At 34.3% G+C, this 17500-nt stretch overlaps 2 protein-coding genes and 1 long non-coding RNA gene across 8 annotated transcripts in view; 2 read left to right on the forward strand and 1 right to left on the reverse strand.

Annotated features, from left to right (window-relative positions):
* The first annotated feature begins 594 nt into the window (after positions 1-594).
* LOC128233042 (zinc finger protein 59-like) lies at positions 595-12231 on the forward strand. Of its 3 annotated transcripts, none has more exons than XM_052946911.1 (12): positions 595-863; positions 1482-1861; positions 2017-2114; positions 2992-3134; positions 3285-3619; positions 3785-3871; positions 4870-4917; positions 5346-5426; positions 5989-6024; positions 6725-6876; positions 10057-10160; positions 11170-12231. In XM_052946911.1, the coding sequence occupies exons 2-12, from the start codon at positions 1499-1501 to the stop codon at positions 11442-11444; spliced, it is 1722 nt and encodes a 573-aa protein (XP_052802871.1). In that variant the 5' UTR covers positions 595-863; positions 1482-1498; the 3' UTR covers positions 11445-12231. The 3 variants fall into 3 exon arrangements, with proteins under 3 accessions (XP_052802871.1, XP_052802887.1, XP_052802879.1); XM_052946927.1 differs by having other exon boundaries at positions 595-801; XM_052946919.1 differs by having other exon boundaries at positions 595-797.
* Positions 5284-12313, reverse strand: LOC128233060 (uncharacterized). The gene is made up of 3 exons (XR_008260604.1): positions 12214-12313; positions 11143-11225; positions 5284-5408 (listed from the first exon to the last, which is right to left on the reverse strand). It is a non-coding gene; the product is annotated as an uncharacterized LOC128233060 (long non-coding RNA).
* A 4665-nt stretch (positions 12314-16978) lies between these two features.
* The window catches only part of LOC128233014 (uncharacterized), a 31542-nt gene continuing 31020 nt past the window's right edge, over positions 16979-17500 (forward strand). Inside the window, exon 1 of one of the 4 annotated variants that reach the window (XM_052946876.1) lies at positions 16979-17404. In XM_052946876.1, the coding sequence (XP_052802836.1) occupies positions 17329-17404 (76 nt within the window). In that variant the 5' untranslated portion in view covers positions 16979-17328. The remainder of the gene's footprint in view (positions 17405-17500) is intronic. The other 3 variants (XM_052946899.1, XM_052946868.1, XM_052946890.1) reach the window with 3 other exon arrangements.

Consider the following 17500-nt stretch of genomic DNA (forward strand, 5'->3'; position numbering starts at 1 on the left):
ATGTTTTATGGCTTAAACCTTAAACTTAAATATATATAAATCTGAGATCGAATTTTTTTGTCAGCAGTCTTATATAACTGATTTCCATGCATTTTCGCAAAAATTGGTTCGTTCGAAGACAAAAAAATAAACCTGAAAGTTGTCAAAGCGTTCAATATGTGTGTGCAGCTTTAAGCAAAAGGTGAGATTTAATAGTCTTTGAATGTGAGAATTGTATTAAAATTAAGTATTTTAAAGAAATTTATTCTAGCTTTCATGAAGATCTTTAAAGGGTATCTTATTTGAAAACATTTTAAGTATAAGATTTTTACGTACGTCATAGCAACGTTTAGAGGCATAACAAACTTTTCTTCTAATAAGTTTGAAAATCATAATTGCCAAATTACTATTAATTTTGGACAATTCAAAGTATTCTATTTTAAATGGATATGTGTTTAACAAGATAGTTTTTGACGCTGAATGTAAGCATAAGGCTCATAAAACTTTGTTCATTAGTCATATCGAATTTTAAGTTACTTCCCTTAGAAGTAATTATTTCATTTGTAAGTGTAAAGTTACTTCCCTTAGTAGAAATTATATCATTTGTATAATAAAATAAAAACAAAACAAAGGAACTTAAATTAAGGAAATTAACACTTTTGTTACTGCAGATGAGCTGTATAAAACGTGTTTGTCACAGTTCATACTTGAAACTACATTAACTGTACTTTCGGTCCGGCATTAAGGGTCATTTTAAATTGTTAATGAAGTCTCTTCGCCTGTAAAATTGATGTAAAAAGAAATCTTAGGACATTTCAGTGAGTGAGTTAATAAAGTCTCTTCGCCTGTAAAATTGATGTAAAAAGGAATCTTGGGACATTTCAGTGAGTGACTTTCTTAATGATCACGCCTCCTCGAAGGCCCCTCAATTGTATTAAAGATATTTTTGTTTTTGCAGACATCTGCGAAATTTAGACATGACAATCTGTTTAATTTGTTACATGTCTTTCTTCAAAGCACTCGAATCAAAATATGACTCAATGACTTGGAGATATTTTAATGTTTCACTACATTTTGCTGTTAAAATATAATCTTTGTACAATAAGATATATTACTACAGTTAACAATACACTTGAAAGTTCAGATATTGTATACTTGTATTTTTATTAAAACTAAAACAATTTTAACCGATCTAAAGTAAATTTTTATGTGTCTAAAAAATTGAAATCAATAAAAGTATCTCCAACTTTGTAATTTCATTAATATGCCCCACCTTTCTAAAATGTACGACAATGCAATATAATATAACATTATATAATAATGTTGGTCAAGTGTATGTGAGTGTATGTCACTATATGAAATTATATGAATATGAATATAGACATGTGTTAATGATGGTATATCGCTATAAACTTATAAACATGTGTTTATGATCACTGTATGTAGCTGTGAACTTGTATTTCATTACTAAGCTAAAAAGGATGCTTTTTATTTTATTTTAGGAACCTTGTTATCAGCTATGGATGTCCAGGTCAAGATAGAATGCAATGCAAAGGACACTAATCTTGATTTCACCCCTTCACAAAAATGTATTGACGATCCATCGTATAACTGCAGTGATTGTTCATGTGTGATTTCGTCTCATTCTACATTGTTGGACCTAAGTAGCCATTTAAAGAATGTCCACTCTTGTAACCATGTTATTATGGACTGTGATGAAGGGGTCGTCATTCCAATTGCTGCTATAATGTGGGCTGACATAGAAAAGCTCATTCAACTGAAGTGCAATGCGAGATGTAAAAGCCAAAACGGTGATATAAAACCTTTCCTGACAACAGTCTGCGACGTTCATATTTCACAGTCTAATGAAAAGTGTCAAATGGTAAGTTAAAACGTTCATGTGTGTGTTCATATTTAGATTTATTAGTAAGACGGTATTAAAAAACCAGATGCAGGTATTTTTAAACATTTCATTTAAAAAAAGGAGTAACGAAATCATTTAGTCAATATAGTTAACATAATATTCTTTAATTTTAGGAGGACCAAAGCAACTATTTCTTTGATGAAAAAACTTTATCAAACGAGAAAGGGGTACAGAACCACAATGGAACCGACCAGGATCGCAGAAAACACAGGTAAATTGTTGAGCAGTCTCAAATAATAAATACACATTTCTGTTTGCTTCCGATGATGTATAGGTATACATACTAAGTCGGGGAAACTTCCCCGGACACGTCAATCTTTTACGCTTTGACTCTGGCTCTGACTTGCTCATACTTGCGTTAAACTATTATTATATAATATATAATATAATAATAGTTTAACGGAAAATAAAGTAACTATATCTCGAAAGGACTACAAACCTTTCAAGAAAACGTTACGAACATGCTTTCCAGTGGTACCAACAGTTCGTGGGTAACAAGACATAATGCTTCTTGGATCATTCAAAATATTTTAAGTATGAGCAAGTCAGAGCCAGAGTCAAAGCGTAAAAGATTGACGTGTCCGGGGAAGTTTCCCCGACTTAAATGGAAGGGTTGTGCTATGAATACAATCATTCCTAATATATTAGGAATGATTGTATTCATAGCACAACCCTTCCATTTATGCTCAATCTTGCTAACTGACAGTGTGCATAAAAGGCTACACTGAGCGATTGTATGTTAATTATGGTAATACAATGGACTGTGAAAACTAAATGGACACACCTATCAGCCAAATATGTAGAATACATTGGAAACTAGTGGAAACGTTAAGTAGCTTATACAATATCGACGACCCTGCTTTGACGTCAGGTGATAGTTAAATTAAGCTTGTGTTTAGCTACTTATGATATTTCTAATTTTTGTAGAAACCAGAACGTGAGTTCCTTCAAAAAGGCCATTAGAAAGACTTCCCCCCCCGGTTGTGATTGAGCCCCCACTTTTTTGGAGGACCACTAGAAGGCTCATAAGAGTAAATATTTGAGTACATTGCTGATAAAGTTCACACCTATTTATTTTCTTTTTACAGCAAAGTTCATGAACCGGAAAAGAAATTCGAATGCGACATTTGTGGGTGTATGTTTAAAGCCCAAAATTATTTGAATGGCCATCGGAAAAGAGCACATTCTAATATGATCGTGGGAAAGGACAACTCCATGATTATGCAGAAAGGTAAGAGCTTGCATGTATATTGTTGAGTCCTTGAGATGTTTCACAAATTTTACAAGACTACTATACGTATGGCATCTTCGATATTGTTTTATTCTTAAATTGAATTATACCTGCAGACACATTCTAATGCATTATACTTGTGTTCTCTAGGTGAAGTTAAAGGAAGTAAGTGTGCCAAAGAGGAACTACCCACTGACAAAAGTGCAGATATAGATGATAGGGAGCAGTATGATTCCGACACAGATACTGAATATTTTACAAAGACGGGCAGCTCAGACATTTTGGATTTATCTAATCATAATGATATGAACGAGTCTAACACTAAGACCAGTTCTAATGCAATAGTTGACGTTAATGACCCTACTCGAGTGCAAAATAACCACAAAGATTTGCAAACTGTGAAGACTGATACATTAACGGCAATCAAAACTTTTGATGGCTCTGACAGCGCCGAAGAAGATCTTAAAATGCCACGTCGTAGAGGGGTAAGAAATTAAGGATGCAGCCTTATTTACACTTATATAACATGCGCATATATAATTGTAAATTCTTAATGATTGATATTGTTTCGCTTGCCGTATTGCATGGCTTGTGTTTATTTTTGTACACTGTATATGACTGAATATGATGGTTAATTTCCCTTTTTCCAGAAAGTAAAGAAGCTGGATGTTTGCACCGTTTGTGGTAAAATAGGAAACAACATATCTATTTACAGACATATTTTAAGGAAACATCCAGTAAGTTATTGGCTTTTTATTTGCTCTGATGCATGCATTTTCATGATCAAAATTTGATGCTTCATTGATCAGGAGGATGTTTTGTGATCCATCTATTTTCGACATCATTTGCTTAAATTGTTGGCAATAAAGAAAAATATAATACAATTAGTTTAAACGTTATATATTTTACAACGATTGTGAATAAAGCTATGATAGCTTATACTAAGTCAATCTCGAAGGCACGATGTTGCGCGAGAGTGTGGTCTTGTGTTTTGGAGGAAACCGGATTACCCGGAGAAAACCCACTTGTCCGGCTTGGTGACCACTAACCAAATTCACATGCGCCCAGGCCGGGAATCGAACCCGGGTCGCCTTGGTGAGAAGCGAGTGCGCTAACCGGACATCCACACATATATAATAGTGTGCACCTTGACTATCGTTTTTTTTTCCACAACACTGAGTTAAAATTGATTTGATCGTTGTGAATATTTGTCTTCGTTTTCTTTCTACTGCATTTATGTGTCGCTTGCTAAGCATGGTAGACACATAGATAGCTCTCTGGCTGGCGTTGTCGACGTCCGCTTCGTCGTCACATGTTCGTTTCGAATCAAAATTAAATTGAAGGAATTGTTGTTGAGTCATCAAACTTGGTTTATACATTGGTTATGGTCCGTCGATGATCCCTTTTGATTTTTATCAATAGGTCAAAGTCATGGTGGCCTTCACTAGTAATATTACGGGCCTTCCTAACAGGCGACATTTCTAGTTGTTAAACATGTATGTACATCTAATGTTTCACAGCTTTCGGCGTTGAAAGCCTTAGTAAAGTAGTCATAACAACGGGTATACCATCAATGGAATATATCCACCGCATATATGTAAACATAATTATGTGTGCATTGTTTCTAGCTTAACTACGAAGGTATCATTTATTGGGTTATTTCCCTTTAACCACAAGCACCCTTTCTTTTCATACATGTACCTTTCGTGATTTTACGAAATGTATTTTATTATAGGAGGAAGCAGAAAGGCGAAACTGGAAGGGGAAACCAAGCAAACATGTGGTAAATATATTTATTGTATAAGTTGGAGATATTATTAATATTATCGAAAACATACGTAAAGATTCTAAATATTAATGTCAAAATATCAGAATAATACATAACCTTTGAAAATTTGGCATATGATATCCATCGATTAAAGCCCTCCACTCCAAAATCTTTTCTGATGTGGAGAATTTGTAATATTGATAATTTTACTACTACTTCTAATCATAATTTCTATGATGTTTGTTAAGATTATAATAAAATAATAATAATAATATAACTATTATTTTGTTTTAAATTTAAAAAAAAAATCCTTGGGTAGGAGGATCGATTTAACAAAAGGTCAATTAGCAGTGAAAGTGACCTTTACTGGTAGTAACATTGGTCAACAAATCTGGTATAATAATATTGTATTCATCCATTGTGTTTGTATGTTGTTTTTTCAGCCAGTAAGAGTACCGTGTGAGAAATGTGGTCGATACTTCGAACGCAGAGACTTAAGACGCCATCTGAAAAATTATCACTCGGTAATTGTTATTTCAATAGCTATGCTGTCGTACATGTATATACAAGCTATTACTTGTTTTCACCGTTTCCAAATCTTATTAGTTTAAACTGATATATTTTACAACGATTGTGAAACAAGTTATTACAACAATATATTATCCCTCTCGTTGGCACGATTTTACACGAGATTGTGGTCTTGTGTTGTTGGGGAAACCGGAGAACCCGGAGGAAACCCAAACCCAAATGTCAGACTTGGTGATTACAAACCAAACTCACATGCGCCTATGCCGGGATTCGAACCCGACCCGGTTCTGCGCTAACCGGACAACCCCAGTTCTTATAACGAGCAAGTCTCAAGAAACCTCAATATATATATAAAATAAAGACTATAATGGTACTATAATACTATTCAAAATAGCTCCATAAAAAATGACGATCTGTTTTGTTTCATATACATTAATTTGAAGGTACTTGATTGACGAGGGACTTTGCTATAATACACTGGTTTTCGTTAGAAATTTGAATTTTCTGTCATTTTAAAATTGTGTAGGTATGGTACAATCTATAGCTTATGTTTTACAGGAAAAATCTGAACAGAGACGGCAGGGTGCATTGAAGGTAAGAACCAGTCTCCAACAAAGTTGCCTCCCTTTATGATTCTCGCAAGCAAAGATCACCGCTCCTATTGTGTTAAATTTGGCAACGAAAATGCGTTCTGTTTGTAAACTCGAGATTAAATCTGGTACTGTATTCTGTATATTGCGCATCCTGGTTGCATTTATGGTGAGGATGAAAATATTACGCCAACATTGACTTGAAATCTCGTGTGAAATTACCAGATGCACCGTTTAATGTGGCATCGGTTTATTAAAAGGACAACTCTTCTTCAAGTAACGATATCTCGACAAACCATATAAAAATACCGCTGAACATCCAATCATATAACAAGTGATCTTTTAGAAGATTGTATCATCATTGAAATGCTTTCTTTGTTTTCATCTACACATTAACTCCAAAACAGTTAGAACTAGAATGGGCGTAACCGTTCTATAACTACCGTGCGGGTAAACTACAACGCTTCCCACTTATACCGCATGTTAATTATTAAACGGTGTCCTTGACACCATGGTACAAAACAGTTACTCGCAAACCTCGTTATTGAAATTATACACTTGCGCTAAATCGCTCGAGCATAGGTTGTGGATGCCATTACTATTAACTGGTCAAACACGACACAATCTGAATACACATAAAAACCAGGTTTTAAATAAATGCTTGAAGTGACCGCCCAATATGTCCGTTATCACTGCTTTTGCAGGATCGTGATCTTCCCTGCACGCTATGTGGAACTGTCTTGAAGAACAAAAGCACCTTAAGGAGTCATATGGCAACCGTCCATGTATCCGAGCAAATTCCCTGTGACGTATGCGGGAAGAAATATAAGAACAAAGACTACCTCAGGCAGCATATGTAAGTACACAGATTCCATTTTCCCTCCTTTATTTGTAAAGACAAAAAATATACACAAAGTATGCAAAAGCCTTGGTGGGTTCGGGTTCGGCGTGCAAAAACTATATGTTGACAAAAACGCACAACCGTTTTAAGATATGCACATTATAATTAGTACGCATGTGTAGCAAGGCCCATAACCGTGGTTATAGTTTTAGTTTCTTTAAAACTTTTTTTGACAAATCACAGCCGACGAGTATAAGCATCCGCTAGATGTACTCTTGTAAACAGTAGTAGAGTACAATTTGTTTCAGTGAAACGTAGAAGCGTATAATTTGGATAAGTAAATAAGTAGTGTACAAATTGTTTCAGTAAACAGAAGTAGTGTAAAATTTGTGTAAGTTATCAAAAATAGTCAACAATTTGTTTCAGTGAAAAGTAGTAGTGGACAACTTGTTCTAGTAAACATAAGTAGTGTACAACTTGTTCCCATTAACAGAAGTAGTGTACAACTTGTTTCAGTAAACATAAGTAGTGTACAGCTTGTTCTCGTAAACAGAAGTAGTGAACAACCTGTTCCCGTTAACAGAAGTAGTGTACAACTTGTTCCCGTAAACAGAAGTAGTGTACAACTTGCTCCCGTTAACAGAAGTAGTGTACAACTTGTTCCCGTAAACAGTAGTAGTGTACAACTTGTTTCCGTTAACAGAAGTAGTGTACAACTTGTTCCCGTAAACAGAAGTAGTGTACAACTTGTTCCCGTAAATAGAAGTAGTGTACAACTTGTTCCCGTAAACAGAAGTAGTGTACAACTTGTTTCAGTAAACAGAAGTAGTGTACAACTTGTTTCAGTAAACAGAAGTAGTGTACAACTTGTTTCAGTAAACAGAAGTAGTGTACAACTTGTTTCAGTTAACAGAAGTAGTGTACAACTTGTTCCCGTAAACAGAAGTAGTGTACAACTTGTTCCCGTAAACAGAAGTAGTGTACAACTTGTTCCCGTAAACAGAAGTAGTGTACAACTTGTTCCCGTAAACAGAAGTAGTGTACAACTTGTTTCCGTAAACAGAAGTAGTGGACAACTTGTTCCCGTAAACAGAAGTAGTGGACAACTTGTTTCCGTAAACAGAAGTAGTGTACAACTTGTTCCTGTTAACAGAAGTAGTGTACAACTTGTTCCCGTAAACAGTAGTAGTGGACAACTTGTTTCCGTAAACAGAAGTAGTGCACAACTTGTTCCCGTTAACAGAAGTAGTGGACAACTTGTTCCCGTAAACAGTAGTAGTGTACAACTTGTTCCCGTAAACAGACGTAGTGTACAACTTGTTCCCGTTAACAGAAGTAGTGTACAACTTGTTCCCGTAAACAGAAGTAGTGTACAACTTGTTCCCGTAAACAGAAGTAGTGGACAACTTGTTTCCGTAAACAGAAATAGTGGACAACTTGTTCACGTTAACAGAAGTAGTGGACAACTTGTTCCCGTTAACAGAAGTAGTGTACAACTTGTTCCCGTAAACAGAAGTAGTGTACAACTTGTTTCAGTAAACAGAAGTAGTGTACAACTTGTTCCCGTAAACAGAAGTAGTGTACAACTTGTTCCCGTAAACAGAAGTAGTGTACAACTTGTTCCCGTTAACAGAAGTAGTGTACAACTTGTTCCCGTAAACAGAAGTAGTGTACAACTTGTTCTCTTAAACAGAAGTAGTGTACAACTTGTTCCCGTAAACAGAAGTAGTGTACAACTTGTTCCCGTAAACAGAAGTAGTGTACAACCTGTTTCCGTAAACAGAAGTAGTGTACAACTTGTTTCAGTAAACATAAGTAGTGTACAGCTTATTCTCTTAAACAGAAATAGTGTACAACCTGTTCCCGTAAACATAAGTAGTGTACAGCTTGTTCCCGTTAACAGAAGTAGTGTACAACCTGTTCCCGTAAACAGAAGTAGTGTACAACTTGTTCCCGTTAACAGAAGTAGTGTACAACTTGTTCCCGTAAACAGAAGTAGTGTACAACTTGTTTCAGTAAACAGAAGTAGTGTACAACTTGTTTCCGTAAACAGAAGTAGTGGACAACTTGTTTCAGTAAACATAAGTAGTGTACAGCTTGTTCTCTTAAACAGAAGTAGTATACAACCTGTTCCCGTCAACAGAAGTAGTGTACAAATCGTTTCCGTAAACATAATAGTGTACAACGTGTTTTAGTAAATAGTAGTACTGAATTATTTGTTTCCGTAAACAGAAGTAGTCTTCAATTTGTTTCAGTAAGCAGAAGTAGTTTACAATTTGTGTTCGTAAGCAGTAGTATTGTACAAATTGTTTCAGTTAACAGAAGAAGTGTACAAATTTTGTCCGTAAACAGAAGTAGTTAACAATTTGTTTCCGTAAGCAGAAGTATTATACAAATTGTTTCAGTAAGCAGAAGTAGTGTACAATTTGTATCCGAAAAAAGAAGAATTGTACAGTTTGTTTCAGTAAACAGAAGAAGTGTACAGTTTGTTTCAGTAAATAGGAGAAGTGTACAGTTTGTTTCAGTAAATAGGAGAAGTGTACAGTTTGTTTCAGTAAATAGGAGAAGTGTACAGTTTGTTTCAGTAAATAGAAGAAGTGTACAATTTCTTCCGTAAACAGTAGTGTACAATTTGTTTCAGTTAAAAGATTTCATTTAAAAGTAGTAATGTACAATTTGTTTCTTTAAGCAGTAGTAGTGTACAATTTGTTTCAGTAAAAAGTAGTAGTGTACAATTTGTTTCAGTAAAAAGTAGTAGTGTACAATTTGTTTCAGTAAGAAGTAGAAGAGTACAATTAGTGTTAGTAAAAAGTAGTAGTATACAATTTGTTTCAGTAAAAAGTAGTAGTGTACAATTTGTTTCAGTAAAAAGTAGTAGTGTACAATTTGTTTAGTAAAAAGTAGTAGTGTACAATTTGTTTCAGTAAAAAGTAGTAGTGTACAATTTGTTTCAGTAAAAAGTAGTAGTGTACAATTTGTTTCAGTAAAAAGTAGTAGTGTACAATTTGTTTCAGTAAAAAGTAGTAGTGTACAATTTGTTTCAGTAAAAAGTAGTAGTGTACAATTTGTTTCAGTTAAAAGTAGAAGAGTACAATTTGTGTTAGTAAAAAGTAGTAGTGTACAATTTGTTTCAGTAAAAATGACCCTACTTCTTCAATGACTAGCTTCCATACAGATCTCTCTTCTTTGCTCCAGGTACAGTCACAATACCAAGAAGGAGCATGAATGTCAATACTGTGGTGAAATGTTTGCAGTCCGCACATCGTTGTATCACCACAGAATAAAGAACCATACTAAAAGTAAGTTGTGCAAATAGCATTTGGTATTTTGATAAGGACACCGAAGAAAATATTTTAAAGGGATTTGACACACGATGATACAAATGCAGGAAAAAGAGAAAATTGTCAAAAAACATGAAATTAACATCGTTGTGTACAACGCAATAAATCTTGTTTACTGATGCATCACATCGCCTACGACACATGCCTCTTCCGCAGTTTTTGCGCATTTTCCAATTCAAAATTTACTGGAGTTGTCTGTTGGCATACGTTGGATTTAAAATGGCAGTCCCTTACCGCGTCATGAATTATGGTCGATAATTAACCTATATTACAGAACAATGACATGTTCGATAGTTGCTATGTACCAGATGCACGTGCATTTTTTCTTTGTTTGGCATTTCAATGAAAGAAAAGCCATACCGAGTAAAAACAATTATTGCAAATCGCTATTTGTAAATTAATGTTTGCATTTGAGGACATTAAATGAAAAAGTCGACCAATTGCACAACTAAAATATGTTGTTATGCTCTAGAAGAAAGGTGAAAACGTTGCATTTTTAAATCATAGTTGCCTATAAAATTTGTAATAAACATAAAATGCAATGTGTATACATGAAAGTATGTGATGCTGCTTGTTTTATTTATGCTGAATGTGTCTTAACTTTATATAAGAACGCCGACGAAGGTAGTGCTTTAGGGAGTTTACCTTGTTGCACTAACCACCATGACTTTCAATGAAAGGTTTCAATAGGAGCAATGTTACATTTGGGCCGCCATTTTTTGTATGTTTTTAAAATACTTCCAGTTATACAAGGAAACCTACAGGGACAAGCCTAGCCATATTTAGATATGAGGGATACAAAAGATGGCCGACCAATTGTAAACTTTGGCGGTTTCAATATACTTGTTCTTGGCTATTTTGACTATTCGGATATACGAGTACAGTAAAAGTTCATCCAATTGATACCTGCCCTTTTTGGTACCTTTTAAATGATCCTCACCTGCAGAATTCATTTTACGTTTTTCAGCTAACCCAACCATCCCATGTGAAGTATGTGGACACATGTTCCGTAGTCAAACCGATCTACAAAGACACAAAGCAAAACACACTGACGAACGACCTTTTATCTGCGAAATTTGTGGTAATTCTTACAAGGCCAAAGAGGACTTACGGAGACATATGCTGCTCCACGGGCCACCAAAACATAACTGCCAGTATTGTGGGAAGGGGTTTCACCAGTTGAGTAATATGCGAATTCATTATAAAGTACACAGTAAAGAGATTGCAGCTGCGACTTCCTGATACTGTTAAATTAAATATACATACATTGCAAGATGTCACAAAGGTGTGACATGGTTTACCACACATGTTGTTTTAAGTGATAAAAGATAGTAATACTTTGTGGACGATAACTGAATCTAGATAGTGTTGCCATAGTCATGTATGCGACAACTTATATATACTGTATGTATAAGTATATTATTTGTCTGCTATCTCTTTTCGACATTCTGTTTGTTCAATTATTCAATTGTTAAGCCCACAGAGGGCATTCACTTGGTATGCTTATTCGTTTTATCAGGACAGAACAGAACATAGTTTATAACATGTAAACTTTACAATTTTTTGTTATATTTACATATAGATATATCAACATTACAGCTATACTATGCAGTAAGCTAGTTCTATTATTGACATTTAAAGGATGTAAATATTTTTATTGCAATTCATCTTAATGAGTATAAAAATATTATTTGATTTCCGTATACATAATGATATTGACACAATCTTGTTCAATATGTAACATACTAACATGACAAATATAGTATTACACATCTAAACATAAGGATAAAACATATATTATAAATGTTAATGTAAAAAACTACTTATTACGATGAACCACCTCATAATCTGGTTTATATTTTCATTAAACAGTGTATCGAATCTAAAGTGCTTTCGATATATATTTACCTAACACAAATAATTCAGATTCGTTTTGTGTATTAAACAGCTGAAGATTTATAATAATATATTACTCTTTTTTAAGTTTAATCCAGTATTTTAAAATACATACGTATCTATCTATTTCCATATACCCAGTTCACAATTCGGATAGAACCACCTCTCATAGAAAATTACAATTTTTGTTTAAGCAGTGTTTACCTCTAAACCCCAGCCATATCAGCTATAACAGGAATTGTGTAATCTGTCTGGTTACATTTGTAAATAATCTTTGGATTCACCAAGTACAACCATATCATCGGCAAATGATAATAAAATAAATTGCACACATCCTGCAAAGCTAACACACAATCATTTTCATTTTGTAAATATAATTCCAAGTCTTCAACGAATAGAGAAAACATTATCGTGGACATTTTTTCCCATTGCCTTAAGCCTTCTGCGATATTGAAGTAATCTGAATAACTATTACGATATAATATAAGATATACACTATTAATGGAAATACGTTATAGGTTATCATCTCTATTGGATTTATACAACTTAAACCAGAGCGCATTGAGATATATGGATTCAAAACAATGTTTCATGTCAATAAAACAACAGAGCAATAGTATTGTTTGTTCAAGTTAACTTATTTTTAACCATCGAGTGAAGAATAAAAACTGCATCAATTGTAGACCGACCTCTTCTGAAACCAATCTGTTTGTCAGAAATAAACACTATTTTCTTCACACCCTTTTGATATTCGCTGATTAGGTACACATGTTAACGGTTTCGAAAAATTGCTTAACAGAGTTATTCCTGTATGGTTTTTTAACATCAATCTTATGGCCCTTCTTGTGTTATGGTATGACAAGCAATCAGAAATTGTCCGGAGTTTAAAATGCTAATGAAAATCTCTATTAAACCCACCTAAAATATCACATGATTCAATAAAATGCTCACGTAGCAATTGTCTTATCATGAATATTTACTCTTCTTAAGCAAAGCAATAGCTTAACAAACTTCATTTCTTTGACGTAGTAGTTTTAAACAAACTTCAAATTACACTGTTTAACTCTGTCTCAATCACTATGTGAGTTTTTATATACATACAGGCATTTTGTATAAGTTATTTGCATTTCTGCATTCTTGGATGAACCATTTAGTAGGTTCAGTTAAAATATATTTCAAAAAATGGGTTTAATGACATTCTAAACAAATAATGGGTCTGCAACCTCATGAACAATATCCGTAAAAGTATTCACAATGAAGTCAACAATTCATGTCATTCTATACATCACAATGTTCACCAAATTGTTAAAATCAACAGTTCTTATAATTAACCCATTTCTAAATTCGTTCCTTTTCTTCATCACTCTATTTTACATTTTAAATCATTGAAATGACCAACAGTAATTTTACCATTAAAGCTGCACTCTCTCAGATATACCGTTTTTACAACATTTATTTTTTTTGTCTTGGAAAGAGCATATTTTTGCGAAAATATCTGCAAACCAATGATAAAATATTGCTGACAAAAGATCAGGTCGCAGATTTTCATATTTCTGTTAAAAAAGAAATATTTTATGGCTTAAACCGTTTAAGAAAAATGCATTAAACATCAGTTTTTGTTCTTAAATATTAAAATCTGCGATCTAGTTTTTTGTCAACAGCCTTATATAACTGGTTTCCATAAATTTTCGCAAAAAATGGCTGGTTCCAAGACAAAAATATAAAAAAAAATGTCAAAACGTTCAATCTGTGAGAGTTCAGCTTTAAGTATATATAAGTAAACAATAACACTTTAACCATTAGTATTAAAACATGTAGTATTGCTTACGCCAACGTTCGCTCCCAAACGGCCGTTAACAATTCTTTGTGTTGTGGCCTTACATTACATGATTATCATCATCAATGTATTGGACACACGTGCCACAAATGATGTTATCTGTTTTACACGAGGTTCTGAAATTAAAATCACCGGCAATCATAACTGTCTCATGTTTGATATTGGTTTAAATCATCCTCTAAACTCGCAAAAAGATCAGTGTCTATCAATCCAGCAACAGGTGATGATTCACCCCAGATGAACACTGCTGCAAGATATATATCAGCATCATTATTAAAGAAACGTATATCAATTTTTAGACAAATAATTATATCGTGCGAATTTTAACAATCGAGAGCAAACAAATATGTGGGAGTGTCAGACCTTTGAACATTTTACAAAAGCACAGACTAGTGTTCTTATTAATTATGTTATGAAATAATGATACGCTAATAATGGCCATGTCTTTGTGCCGTATATAACAAGGGGAGTCGACATGTTTATACTTATGGGGTTAATATCAGTAGGTATCGGTCGACTTTAAAGCTGCACTCTCACAACGTTTTTACAACATTTTTTTGTCTTGGAACGAGCCAATATTTTGCGAAAATCCATGGAAACCAGTTATATAAGACTGCTGACAAAAATCAAATCGCGTATTTTTATATTTAAGTTCAAGAATTGATGTTTTATACATTTTCTTAAACCGTTAGCCATAAAACATTCATTTTCGAACGGAAATATAAAAAATCTACGATCTGATTTTATGTCAGCAATCTTATATCAAACAGGTTTGCAGATATTTACGCATTTCGCAAACATATGCTCTTTCCAAGACAAAAAATAAAAAAAAAGTTGTTAAAATGGTCAATCTGTGAGAGTGCAGCTTTTAAATAGAGGTTTACAGTTCCTTCTGATATAAACCCCACAATTTATATGGATCATGTAATGTTTAAATTTTATCAGATCGAAATTAGGAAGTATTAGTAAGATGGAATGAAGTAACATTTTAATGATTAAGAATGGGCGGAGTGAACGTAGCGAACGAGCCCTTCTTAGTCATTTAAATACTTCAGGTCATTTAGCTGTTTTAGAAAACTACCTCATAGGCTTACACTTTGTCAACGCAAAACCGAACGCAGGGAGTGTGTATCGGATAAGTGACAGTTGGCGGACCCTCAAACACTCGCGAATGGTAAAGTTCTGAAAGCCTAGTACTCAATAACTGCTCATCGGCAATTTCATTGGCTGAATATGTAGGTTGAATTTGAAGAATAGGTAAGAGTTGATAAAAATAAATCTTCGTAAATAAGTAGCCTAATGGAGTAGTCTGAAATATTAGACGTGTTATACGGGATTCTTCCAATCCCTAACGTCTAAACGGGAATGTGCAAAAAAACGGGGGTGTTTTAAAAATATTGAAATTGTTTTAAGTGAAGTATTTTATGGTTGAAAATGATCATAAAGAGTTATATTCATATTTTACCATGTAAGTGAAATGTTATTTTGCACTAAACAAGCATTTAATGCATTAAAACAAGTTGTTTACCTTTCCAATAAAACGAAAGTTGACTGACACAGACAACAATTATGCGAAGGGGAACAACTCGATACAATCGTAATAACTCGGCCTCCTCCGACAAAGCTTCGAGATAGACCTCGTTATACAATCGTAACAACTCGGCCATGGCCGAAATGTTCCGAGCGATTTAAAACTGTGCCCTAAAGCCTTGCAGGTGCCCTTCATGTATATATCGTTATGTTTTGACAGAATGAAATGAAGAAAAGCCGTCAAACTCATTATTATAAGTTGGATATTTAATTTTTGTGTACGGAACTAATATAAAATAACATTATCTGGTAATATTTCTTGTTTTTATGATATTTTATAGACGCTATATGCTTTAACCCGGAATCCTGATCGGAACAACTACCCACTTTTGATACTAAACAATTTGTATGTGAAGGATTTGCCATATCAAAAATCTAAAAAAATCCGTCAACGTACAATTATTTGGACTACCTAATGGAGCGGATCGCTGATTGATAGGTAAACTTAATACATTATAACCGGCTTAGTGTTAGCCCCTCCAGAATTGCATCAGGTTAAAAATGACATATCAATCGCCACAAGAAAGTGTGGCGTTATTTAAATCAGCTTTGACATTTAAATTGTGTCTTAACATATGCAAACAGTTGGCATAGCTATTTGCGCATGCACAATTACAGCAATTAATTTAACGAATAGTCGTCTTCAGCAACGCGTAACGATTCTTCGCAAATAAGAATCTAAACATTTTAAAAAACTAGCACCCCTGGTTGGCTGAAAATGCAGGCTAAACATTAAGGGCAATTTGACTCGACATTGCCTCGGCGTCACCGTCGCCGTTACAACTTTATCTAAGTTGAGTTACTTTCGGCATACTTGTAAATCAATTACTTCCCATGGTAATGATTTCAACTATTCCGCTGTCCTTAGTGTATACTTTTCTAGATTAAAATACATTCAACATAGACGTGATTCTCGCTTCTTAATACAACAGAAAGTTATATAAAAGTCTACGTTGGATTGATAGAAATGTATGAGCGCATGTGTACTTCATCAAGCAAGTTACAGTTTTACTGCGCCATTGGCCTAAGTCAGGGACGTAGCTAGCCCTCTATTCACGTGGATTCATAATTGTGCTGGGGGGGATGGATCCGTGGGCAGGCCCCCTCGGAAAATTTTGAAAACCATGGTGCATTTTGGGCGTTCTGACGTGTTTTATTAAGAACTGGAAAATGAACAGTTTTAGGATCATGTAGTCATGTACGCATGCTGCGTTTATGGCCGATTTTTTTTATCGTTTTGGTCAGAATCATGTGGATTCAGCCGCGTACTCGCGTTTAGGCGGCTACGCGCCTGTACGTTAAAAATGTGCGCCTTGTTATATTCATTTCAGGGTATAAACTTACCATCTCGGATATCTTAAATTATTATCTGGCATAATTTTTATCTAAGTACTCGCTCACCGCTGAAAAAAGCTTGATGCCAGCACAAATTAAGAATGAATACCTACGAATACCTGTTCATTGGGAAAATGATTTTCACAGACATTATCATCCCACAGGTTTCAAGAAAACCAGTTGCGGTTTGGAATATACAAACATCGGTATTTCCACACGTTAAAGCCAGCAGCTCGTGGTAGTCTCGCGAAACTCGCGTTCATACAGTCTGCTGTACATTCCGTGCTTTAAAAAAAACCTTGACTGTTTTATCTCATTAATGTTGCATTTTGTGGAATTGCGATTTTATTTGCGTGTTTAAATAGAGGATTTTACTTTTCACAAAATTGGTATTTAGTTGCTTTTGACGGTTACTTAAGTTGTGTGTTTTTTCTGTCTTGGTTCAATTCGTTGGCACGGAAATTTAATATGGAAACGCTTAAAGTGATCGTGATAGTTTTTCTTATGGCTAATTACGCTGTCGATTGTCAAATGTCTACTGATGGTAAGTTATGATACATTTTGATTTGAAACCATTAAGTAGTGCCACAATGAAATATCTTAATAATTGTACTTTATAACTCGACAAATCTGTTCTAAC

The sequence above is a fragment of the Mya arenaria genome, chromosome 1 (genome assembly GCF_026914265.1).
Source record: "Mya arenaria isolate MELC-2E11 chromosome 1, ASM2691426v1".
NCBI classification, from domain to species: domain Eukaryota; kingdom Metazoa; phylum Mollusca; class Bivalvia; order Myida; family Myidae; genus Mya; species Mya arenaria.

Coding starts and splice junctions, on each gene's coding strand:
- LOC128233042 (XM_052946911.1), top strand. CDS start 1,499: ATGGATGTCCAGGTCAAGATAGAATGCAATGCAAAGGACACTAATCTT. Junction 3,135..3,284: donor CTCCATGATTATGCAGAAAG/GTAAGAGCTTGC, acceptor TGTGTTCTCTAG/GTGAAGTTAAAGGAAGTAAG. Junction 4,918..5,345: donor GGAAACCAAGCAAACATGTG/GTAAATATATTT, acceptor TTGTTTTTTCAG/CCAGTAAGAGTACCGTGTGA.